Raw genomic sequence first — 12,128 nt, forward strand, 5'->3', positions numbered from 1 at the left:
AGTTCATAAATTAAAAGAATAATCTGAGCCCAGCAGGTTGATATGACAAAGTATCTACTTAAAATAGGAAATAATTTTAACAGTTCATTGAAAAGCCCTAATTTCACAGACTGAATATTTAGAAAACGTTAAAATTGCCTAAATGTTCTTAGGAAAATAGTCATTTTAATAATACTTATCAATTCACTTGATTCTAGACAAGCTTCCTTAACACATTGACTGTCACACTAAAAAAAAAAAAAATTTTCCTTGTGGCCACAGTGTTTTACTACAAAAATAGAACAAAAACTTCAAAAACAAAATGAGCCTTTCTAATTTAATGAAAAATTTCTTATTTTTTATTGTTTTCTGTGCATGAGTTATATGCAACTTGAAAAACACTTCTCACAGTTCCCAAGGTGAAGAGACGTGTTACATATGCTTCACAAGGCCCCAGCTAAAAACTAGCATGAGTTAAATACAACTCACATGGCAGTTAATGTGTTAAAACTGAAAGTTAAATGTTAAATGTGTGCTAAAGAAAAAGTAACAAAAATGAATGACAGACACACTACTTCTCTGTAAGATGAAAGTCGAAATATTCTTCACAATATGCTGCAGTCCTAACCCATTTGCTTCCTAGATTAGAAAAGTTTTGGTAGAAACCCCTTAAAACCAATATTACACCTTTGCAAAAAACACTAGCAAGAAATGTTAAGATGAGTCTGAGAAGAAATAAATAAGTCTGAAAAAAAATCAGCTTCCAATATGAAAACTTCAAAAACAATAATGAAATTTGGTATAAAGTTAAATGTGTTTTCATTTCCCTAAAAATAACCTGAAAATTTTTCTTCAGGTTTAGGAACATCATGGAAATAAAAATTCATACAGGTCCTTTGCAAAAATTCAAAAATGTTAACCTAAAAATTGGATACAATCAGGCTCCGCTTATATTTTTGAATATAGGTTAATAAAGCAATATACATGATCCTTAGTAGGGCAATGATCAATTATATAAAATCTGTATGAAAACATCCTTTAAATGTTTGCAAAAGGGTGTTCTTAAATTTGGAGAAAACATCTAAGATGTTTTCTAGAAATGTTTTCTAGAAGTGTTTTTAGAAAACATTTGGATGTTTTCTCCAAATTTAAGAACACCCTTTTGCAAATAGTTATGTTATTTTAATAAGCATGTAAAAGCTAAGATTTGTTTATGTAACAGTTGACATATTCCAAAAGTTAAAGAAATGTCAAATACTAATAACTATTAAAAATTAGTTAACATAAACAAATAGGTTCAATAATTGCTTACCTGTATTCCATCTTTAAGTTTCAAAATGCATTCCATTGTATTGATGGTAATTACCACTGGTTCTGAACCCAGTTTTGTCCATGGTACATGAATCCTCAATTCATGAATATGTCCACTTAAAAATGTGAATGGTAATTTCAGTTCCTGAAAACATAAAACATTAAATAAAATTAAGTGCTTAATATTTTTAATTCTAATATACAAATTCTTCTTAAAAGAGAAATATTTCCAATAATGTTTATCAAAAAGTAGCATCAAATAACTTGTTAAATCATACTTAATAACAAACAACAAAAAAATTATTGTGCAAGTTATATTTAAGAAGTTACTTAAGCACTCACTCTAGGCCTCAGTTTCCTACTCTGCTAAATGGAAATACTAGACAATCCCCGGTATATGTTAAAGACTCATATATGATAGTGATGGTAGTAGTCACAGCAGTAGACAACAGTAGTAATTGAGATAATTACAATGATATATTTCACTATCTAAAAATATGTCCTTAAAATATGTTTTAAACTAACAGAATAGGACTGTAAAGCAAGTTGAAAGAGGAGCTCAATTGTAGATAGGAAAATGACCTGAAAAAATAAAAACTGATCAACCTAAAAAAAAATGTATTGCACTTCAGTTAATTACAATTTGTACCTGTATACTATTTGGTCATAAATTTTAAATGTTTTCTGACTGCTTTCCATCATTATTAGACAAAATGTTAGGAATGAAAACAAATTTTACCTCAATTACTTTATACTAATTTGTTTCACTGCCAGATAAAATGTTTGTTACAAATCAACAAAGGAAGAAAAAAAAAGAAATCGTATTTCCATCACATTTTTATAGTTATTGTAACTCTATTTGTGAAAGTTAATATAAATGTTAAGCTTATTCATTTATATTTTAGCCTACCTACTTGGGTTAGCAACATAGTAGCAATATAGATAAATACAGTACAGCAAAGTGGTTAAACCAATAACTCTGGAGCCAGCAGACAAAGATTTAAATCCTATTTATACCACTTACTAGCTAAATGACACTGGGCAAGTTATTTACTGTATCTGGGCTGCAGTTTCATTATCTGTAAAAGTTTAGATAATAATAGTATCCTTTGAGAATTAAATCCATTAATTTATATAAAGTACTTAGAACACTATCTTCTTCCTAGAGAAGTCATTATAAAGATGCTAAATATTACTGTTATTATGAAAGTGTGAGCTTAATTTATGTCTTCAACCAAAGTTTTTTTTAAAGCTCGGACTACCAGAAATCTATTGTTGCTACTCTATACTAACAGAATGTCACAATTTTTAAATATTTGTGATATTACATTATGTTAATGATACAGTAATCACTTCAATCATTATTCAGATGGCACAAGATTATATAACATAATGCTAAGTGCCTGTAATAAAGACAATATTTACTAAGCACTTATTATGATATGTACCAGGCACTACTCTAAGCACCTTACTTACACACAAATACAAACATTTAATCATCAGGAGAACCACAAAAGGTAAATATTATCATCCCCATTTTAAAATGAAGAATCTGAGGCACAAAGGGTCAAGTAACATCCTAAAATAAAGCATCTAGGAGAGTCAGGACTCAAAACTGAGAAATATGAACCCAGAGCCATTGCTCTTAACCTCTATAATACTGTCTATATGCTTCCATTATCAGCATTGAATACGTTTCCACCACCTATGCATCTACTTGGACAATGAGTGGATTATAATTCCACCTCTATTACCCCATGACTTGTGCAAAAATGATATATTTGCAAAATGGCTATGAAAGTTGCAATATATGGGCACAAATCAGATTTTCTCAGAAGTTAAAAGATATCTGAATTAAACTCAAGAACTTAGTATCATCAGAATACTACTAATCCACTTAGCATTAACCTAACATTAACACAAGAGATGGCTTTCTACATTAGAACAAGAAATTTTGAGCCATATGGTCCATGTTGGATGTACAAGTAAAGGTAAACACTTATTAATCATTTAACTATAAGCAAGATAATTTCTTTTTCCTGATCACAGAGCTCTCGTAATGAACAACACATATATACCTTGTAAAAGGCAAAACACATATGTTCATTGTTATAACAAATGGATCTTCCTTGAGGTAACCAAAATCAAGTTAATTTTCTTTTCATTCTTTTCCTTTCTCAAAATTTAAAAATACTTTATTTACTAATAACTTTTCAGAAATTTATTGTGTAAAATACATCCCTAAAATCAGAAAATCTATGACTGTGCAAGGGATATTAGTAGCAAAGAATTTCAGAAGTGGGTTGAATAGATCTCAAAAATATAATTCTAGGTAAGCTATTACAAAGTATCCTAACACAGAGAAAAGGGATACTTTAAAAATGAATATAACAGGCAGTAAAAGCAAAAATAGACAAATGGGACTACGTAACTTCTGCACAGCAAAGGTAACAATGAACAGAGTGAAAAGGCAACCTATGAAATGGAAGAAAATATTTGCAAACCATATATCTGGCAAGTTAAGGTATTAATACCTAGCATATTTAAAGAATTCCTATAACTCAACAACAAAAACAAAAAAACCTATTAAAAAACAGACAAAGCAATTGAACAGACATTCCTCCAAAGAAGATATACAAATGGCCAACAAATATATGACAAGATGCTCAACATCACTAATCATCAGGGAAATGCAAATCAAAACCACAATGAGATATCATCTTTCACCTGCACAAATAGCTACGATCAAAAAAGTAACAGTAAGTGTTGGCAAGGATATGGTGAAACTGGAATCCTTATATACTATTAGTTGGAATGTAAAAAGTTGCAGCTGCTATGGAAAACAGTATGGAGGTTCCTCAAAAAATTAAAAATAGAATGATGATGATCCAGCAATCCCACTTCTGGGTATATATTCAAAAGAATTAAAAACAGCATCTTGAGGAGATAGTCACACACCCATGTTCACAGCAGCATTACTTGAAATAGCTACAATGTGGAAGCATCCCCAGTGTCTATCAATGGATGAATGGATAAACAAAATGTGGTATACATAAACAATGGAATATTATTCAGACATAATAAAGAAGGAACTCCTGTCGCATATTACAACACAGATGAACCTGGAGGACATTATGCTAAGTGAAATAAGCCAGTCACCAACAGAAAAATACTGTATATTTCCACTTATACAAGATATCTAGAGTTCTCAAACTCTTAGAAACAGAAAGTAGATTAGTAGTTGCCAAGGGCTCAGGGGAGAGGCAAAAAGAGAGTTGTTCAATAGACAGAAAGTTTCAGTTTTGCAAGATAAAAAAAAAAAATGTCTAGAGATATGTTGCACAGCAATGTACATATAGTTAACACTAATATATACTTAAAAGTGGTTAAGATGTTAAATGTTATATTATGTGGTTTCTTACCACATATATGTATATATGAATGAATGACAGGACTCAAGAATGCTAAGTGAGGAACTTGGCATCCTCTCCTCAAAAAGCAATGACAAAACATGACAAAGTTGTCAAAAACAACAGAGACTTCAGAGGCAATAAGGGAAGACTAACCTGAGGTCACAACACTATCTATGTAGGGCAAGCAACCAAACAGAAGAGCAGCCCAAAAGGAGATATCTGTCACAGACTCTGTGGCTGTCTTTAGAAAGAGAAAGAGAGATCTGGAGAAAGAGATAACTGAACAGGGCCTTCCTAGAATCTCACATAGTAGCCCTGGTAGTTTGGAAAGTTGTGTGAATGTGCAAGGCTGTGCTTATTCAGAACATAACGGAAAGGGCCCTAGCAAGCTGCTCACTCCAGGTTAACCATGAGGCCTTGTGAACACAGAAAGTTAAAAAAAATATATACATCAAACTTGTAATTCCCTCACTTTGAAAGCATTATCCAGTATATGTATCTATCAAATGCCAAAGAGTAGCTTTGCTAGCTCAAAGGTTTAAACAACCTCCAACCAATCACTGGCTAAATGACTACACTAAGACCCACAGAAATCCCTATGGGGTATAAAAATAGATAGAAGGGAGTTTGAGTCATTACGATCTTGCCTGTGAATAGCCACTGTGTTCTAGCCTGTGTAACACAGTGAGATCCCCATCTCTTAAACAAAAAAGAATTTTTTAAATGAAAATAAAAGTAGTCAATAAAAACTCTCAAAAAAGAAACTATCTCTAAAACTGCTAAGTTAATGTAAGACTTAGTATACAAAGACTTCAAAGCATCTATTCTAAATATGTTCAAAGAAATAAGTGAAACCATATTTAAACAATCAAAGAACATATGATAATAGTGATTCATCAAATAGAAAATATCAATAAAAAGATGTAAATTATTATACAAAAAAGAACCAAATGGGAATTCTGGAGTTGAAAAGTACAATAAATGAAATTAAAAATTTACTATATTGGTTCAATACAAGATTTGAGTTGGGCAAAGAATGAATCAGTGAACGCACACCCATACACATCATAGTGAAAATGTGAAAGCCAGGGACAAAAAGAAAAATCTTGAAACCAGAAAAACAATTTGTCAGGTATAAGGAAACTCTAAGTAGGTTAACAGCTAACTTCACATTATAAAAAATATCGGCAAGAAAGCAGTAAGATGACATAGTGAACTAATCAGAGAAAATATCCACCAAGAATTTTACATCCAGCAAAGCTAACATTCAACAATGAAGGCAAATTAAAGATATGCTCAAATAAACAAAGAATAAGATAATCTATTCCTAGTAGAAATATTTAAAAAAACTCATCAGACTGAAAGGAAGTAACACCAGATGATAAAACAAATCCACACAAAGAAACAAACAGCGTAATAAAGGTAGTTATGTAGGTAATTATTAAAGGACAATATAAATGCTTTTTTGTTCTCATTTAATAGGATATTGCATAAAACATTAATGATAAAATTATACTATCGTGCTTATAACATACAAAGACACAATATATGTGACAATAATAACACAAAGAGGGAAAGAAAATGGAGCTGTATTAGGGAAAGTTTCCCTATTTTAATAGAATAAAGTTAACTGAATATCAAGAAGTTTGTGGTAAATCAGACACATACTGCAATCCTTTGAGTAATCATTAATAACTCAAAACTAATTTTAAAATCAACAAAGAAATTAAAATAGAACACCAGAAAATATCCACTTAAAACAAAAGGAAAGAAAGGAGTATCAGAAGGAAAAAGACATGAGGCACATGGGAAATAACAGCAAAATTATAGATGTAAATCCAGCCATATGAATAAAAACATTAGATGTGAACAGATTAAACACTTCAATCAAAAGGCAAAGATAGGTCATCAAGATAGGTGGCAAAAAGTACCCTGCAGTCAACTCCACAAATGACCAAAACAACAAATATGCTGCACTTTGAGTGGAGCGCCCAAGGGAGGATAATGGAATTCAGCGGGAAGTGATGAAGAACTTCTGAGGCTTGAAAACTTGACTATTATTCAGCCTTAAAAAAAAAAGGACATTCTGTCACATGCTACAATATGGATGAACTTTGAAGAATTTGTGCTAAGTGAAATAAGCCAGTCACAAAAAGACAATATTGATTCCACTTATATGAGGTGCCTAGAGTAGTCAAATTTAGAGTCATAAAGTACAATTGTGGTTACAAGGGGCTAGGAGAAAGGGAGAAAAGGGAGTTAGTGCTTAACAGGTACAGAATTTCAGTTTGGGAAGCCAAAAAAATTCTGGAGATGGATGATAGTGATGATTGCACAACCATGTGAATGTAATTAATGCCACAAAACTGGACATTTAAAAATGGTTAAGATGGTAAATTTTATGTTATATATATTCTACCACCAAAAAAAGAAAAAAACTAATAATACCAATCTTACATAAACTTGTCCACAGATTATCAAAAGGAATACTTCCCAAATAATTTAATGAAGCCAACATATCTATGACATTCAAAACTGGTATAACAACATTACAAGAAAGGAAAGTCACAGGCCAGTATCACTTATAAGCATAGATGCAACAAAATTAAACAAAATTTAACAAATCAAATCCAACAATACATAAAAACAAAACAAACATAACCAACTGGGGTTTATTCCAGGAATGCACAGTTAGTTTAACATTTGAGAACTCAATTGATATAATTCACCACATTAACAAAATAAGAGAAAAATCAGGTATCAAATCATTCAATGTAATATTTTATAAAATTCAGAATCCATTCATGATTTTAAAAACTTGCTAGAAAACGAGGTATAGGAGAGAATTTCCTTAACTCAATAAAAGGTATTTATAGCTAACAACATACTTGATGATAAAATATTGAACATTTTCCTACTGAAATTGGAAATGAATGCCTATTCCCATGAGTCTACTCCACATTATATTAATATAAAAGCCAGTGCAATAATAAAAGAAAAAGAAAAAAAAGATACAGGCATTGGATAGAAAGATGTAAAACCATCATTATTTGCAAATGACATGATTGTACATAGGCAATCTAAAAGAACCAACGAAAAAGTTTTAGACAAGTTAGAAGGGCCACTGGATAGAAAGTCAATATACTAAAATCAATTGTATTTCTAACTACTGGTAACAAATTATTAGAAAATAGATTTTTCTTTAAAAATAATGCTATTTATAACATCAATAGAGATAAAATTTAATGAAATATATGCGAAATCTCTCTGCAAACTTGAGAACATTGCTGAGAGAAATTAAAGACCTAAAAATACAGAAAGCAATTGCCCAGTACATGAATTGAAAAATTCAATACTGTGTAAACTCAATATTTTAATATGTTATTTCCTCCCAAATTAATCTATGGATTCCATGTAATCCCAATAGCTTTCTTTTTTTAGAAATTAATTCTAAAAATTATAAACTGATATTAAAATGTAGAAATACAAAGGACCTAAAATAGTTATGACAATCTCAAAGGAAAAAAGAACTAAGTTGTAGGAATTACACTATATCAACTTATGATAAAAGCCATAGTAAAAGATAGTATCAAGTGACACAAAAATAGATTACAGAATAAAGAGCTCAGAAACAAATCCACATGCATACGGCAACCTGATTTATAGCAAAGGCTTACTGCAATTACGTAGGAAAAGAATAGTTTAACAAATGGTGTAGATCAAATGAATATCGATGGAAAAAAATGAATCTTGACCTCTACCATACATAGAGAAAAATTGAGATGAGTCAGAGAATACAATAAAATTCCTAAAAGAAAACATAAAAATATCTTCATGACCTTGGAGTGAGCAAAGATTTCTTCAACAAGACAAGAAAAGCCCTAACCATAAAGGAAAAGACTGATAAATTGATAAAGATTAATAAATAAAATTATTAACTTCTGTTCATCAGGACACCTTTAAGAATAAAAAGACAAGCCACAAACTAAGAGAAGATGTTGCAAAACATATCTGGCAAAGGACTCATTTCCAATATATATAAAGAACTCGTACATATCAATAAGACAGAAACCCAATTTTTTAAAAACACAAAAAACTTACAGACTACAAAAGAGGATATCTAAATGGCCAATAAGCATATAAAAAAGAGCTCAACTCCATTAGTCATTAGGGAATGCAAATTAAAATTACAATGAGATATCAATACACATCCACCAAAAAGGCTAAAATTAAAATAACAAACATACCAAATAATATCAAAAATGTGAAATAAGTGGAACTCTCATACATTGTTGGTGAGACTATAATTGATATAACCACTTTGGAAAACTATTTGGCAGTACTTATTAAAGCTAAACATATGCCTACCTCCTAGGTAGACACCTAAGAGAAATTAATACTTATGCCCACCAAAATACATTTACAAGAATGTTCACAGTTTTCTTCATAACAGCCAAAAGTATGAACAACCAAAATGTCCATCAATAGGAGAACAGATAAGTAAATTGTGGAATTTTTATATAGTGGAGTAATACAGGCAATACAAAAAACAAACTACTGCTCATCCGACGACATGAGTTAATCTTAGCCATGATTTTGGAAAAAAGAAATCAAGTAATTCCAATTTACTTAAGGTTCAAGAACAGGTGAAACTTGTCTATGTTGATAGAAGTTGGACTAGTACTTATCTCTTTCAGGAGTGAGGAGTACTGATTAAAAGCGGAACAGGCTAGCCTTTTAGCATGCTGAAAATACTGTTTCTTGATCTGAATGGTAGTTGCACAGGTGTATACATATTTAAAAACTGAGCTGTTATACTTAGGATTTGTGCTCATTAAAAAAAATAAAATTAAAATATTAAGACACTCAACTAACCTTGGAGAGGGAAGGGGGAAGGAGCCAAGAATTATTTCTTAGTCTTAACTCTAGATTATTCAGTAATAAAAGAAGCAGCAGAATATAACTAAAAATTCTTGATGATAACTACCACCAACAGAATAGTCTTCCCTTATCTCCTAAAAAGCCGTTAGTCTCTTACTCTTCTGAGCTTTCACAGGTCCTCAAGCCTAACAGAATTGCTTGGCATAAATGTACTAAGTGAATTAATGAATATGTAAACTTAGAAGTTACAGTTCATTTGCATCAGACCATTCTCGTGTTAAAAGAAACGAAACTTAAACGATTAATAAAGAAGTTTCCAATTTTACTGCCATTCTCAATCTGTCTACTCAATAATCTGAAGATGCCCTGGATAATGTCACCTTTATTAATGAGAGAGACAGAACTTTCCTTATGATCTGAACTTGCTGTCTTTCAGACCCTTCCATTGCCCAAAAAGTAAAACGGGAATGTAATATTACCCACCTTCTTACAGAATTTTGACAATATAAATTAGCATATGTGTAATGCTTGAGAATTGAGTAAATACGCTGAGTAATTCTGACAAGAACAATGAAATTGTTTTCCAGTCAGTCAAAGCAACTTTGGGGAATCATATTCTAATAAATCATCACTAGGAACAAACCATTAAAAAAAATTCTGTAAAATAAGGTCCCTACTTTCAAGGTAGTCCAAAATACATTAGCAGAAAAAATATGTTTTTATGTTTCAAGTCTACATTTGTAGCATAAACGCAAAAAACAACGGATTACACCTAAACAAGCTGAAAATGTTTTCAATGACAGCTACAAAGCTTACCTGTTCGAGCACATCCAACTTTAATTCAAGCTTGCTGAGAACCACGTCTCCACCCCATAGTGAAAGCTGTAGATCCGATGGTTTTAAGTTCTTGATGTAACGATTCACATAGCTCATTAAAATTGGAGTTACATATGACTCCAGCATCTTTTAGGTGAGGAGTCAAAGCCAGAAGCTGAAATGGGTAAAGACAGAAACGTTAGAACTACTTGAGTCGGCGGTGCAGCGAAGGCAAAAGTATTTCTCGGGCCGAAAAGCAGCAGACCATACCGAAGCGGCAGCTCGCCTCCATAAGTAGAGAAAACTCAAGCGGACTACCCGCTCCAGCCGCGACTTTCTCACTAGCACAACTCCCCTCACCTCCCCTGACGAGGGGTGGGAGGAAGAGGTAGTGACCAGAAGAGAGCCGGTCTCTAGGAGGGGTAGAATGAAGTGAAGCCCGGATCCCCTTTGGCGGCTGCAGCCCTTCACCAGCCCAGCCACCCCGCGAGGCCTTCGCCTCCCGGAACCCACCCGGATCTGCCACCACAGAACCAGAGCTAGAACCAGAACTAAAGTCAGACCCCCCCCCTCCCGCTCGCGCTCCGTCCGCTGACACTCACGCCAAACAGTACCGTGGCGCCCACTCCACCTCCCGGCCCCCAGCGGCGACGCAGCTGCAGAACAGCTCCACTTCCGGGAGCGCCCCACTCGGTGCTCAGAGTAAATTGTCCCTCCACCCTCGCCACTCGCCCCAGCTGCTGGGCCGGATTACTCAGGCTGAAGAAGCTACTCAGTGGGTCCTGTTGAAGTAGGACTCTTGAGTTTGGCTAGCCTACGTCCCCGCTCTGACCCCTCTAGTAATTAGGTCAAAGCTCTAGGAAATGTCTGGGGCAGAGAGGCGGACCGGTAAAGTGGAGACACCGGAGATCCGGAAGTGGCGCTTCAGGGAGAGTGTTGCTGCAGGTGACGGGGCTGCAACGCCCGCTGCGTCCGAGGTGTAGGTCCGGCCTGGGTGGGGAAGTACGAAGGATCACAGGTCCGAAGCAGAGGAAGAAACGGGACCTAGTACTTAAAGCCCTGAAAAAAGAGAAGTTATTGTTTCTCTTGGGAAATGGATGGACTGGGAAGAGGAACTTGGGTTCGGTGGGCAGAGCAGAAGCAATAGGCCGCAGGTAGGAGGAGGAAGGTAGGGAGACAGATTTAAATTTAGTCGAGGTTTATTTGCTAAAGGGAGGGTGGATGCGGGAAGAGAATTGAAGGGATAGGATGTAGAACTTTGAAAGATGCGTTTTGACCAAACGTGTAGACAAGCTCTCGCGTTACTTCCACAAAGCAATGGTAAAGAATTCCCTAGTTTGCTGATTCGGGGCGGGGAGGAATGATCAAAGTGAAGATTGTGGGGAACCGTTTGATTGCCGTCTGATGTGGGACTTCAGAAGAGCTGCGGGAATATCAAAATGAAGACGTTAATGAGAGTCCTGAAGACGAAGTGAAAATAGCTGAGAAGGAATGAATTTAGAGTTTTAAGTGTCACTGTAGGCTTTATTAAGCTGTATAAAATATTACCTTTCCTTGTAATATCTTGTAAGCTAACAAAGTCAAGAAACTCAAGCATCTAACTCAGAAAATATACACTGGGCTTAAAGGGCTAGCATAGGATATGCTGCCTAATTTTTGACCACCTTCTCTTATTTTTGGTAGCCTCTGAAGAAAACACCTACCACTGCATTTTGAAAGTAGACTTTC

At 33.9% G+C, this 12,128-nt stretch overlaps 1 protein-coding gene across 1 annotated transcript in view; it reads right to left on the reverse strand.

Annotated features, from left to right (window-relative positions):
- Positions 1–11,029, reverse strand: part of VPS13B (vacuolar protein sorting 13 homolog B) — a 752,846-nt gene extending 741,817 nt beyond the window's left edge. Inside the window, exons 1-3 of the mRNA XM_045560402.1 lie at positions 11,015–11,029; positions 10,401–10,575; positions 1,292–1,435 (exon numbers count right to left, since the gene is read on the reverse strand). Of these exons, the coding sequence (XP_045416358.1) occupies positions 1,292–1,435; positions 10,401–10,547 (291 nt within the window). The 5' untranslated portion in view covers positions 10,548–10,575; positions 11,015–11,029. The remainder of the gene's footprint in view (positions 1–1,291; positions 1,436–10,400; positions 10,576–11,014) is intronic.
- Positions 11,030–12,128: the final 1,099 nt, after the last annotated feature.

This window comes from Lemur catta, chromosome 9 (assembly GCF_020740605.2).
Source record: "Lemur catta isolate mLemCat1 chromosome 9, mLemCat1.pri, whole genome shotgun sequence".
In the NCBI taxonomy this organism is placed as follows: Eukaryota; Metazoa; Chordata; class Mammalia; order Primates; family Lemuridae; genus Lemur; species Lemur catta.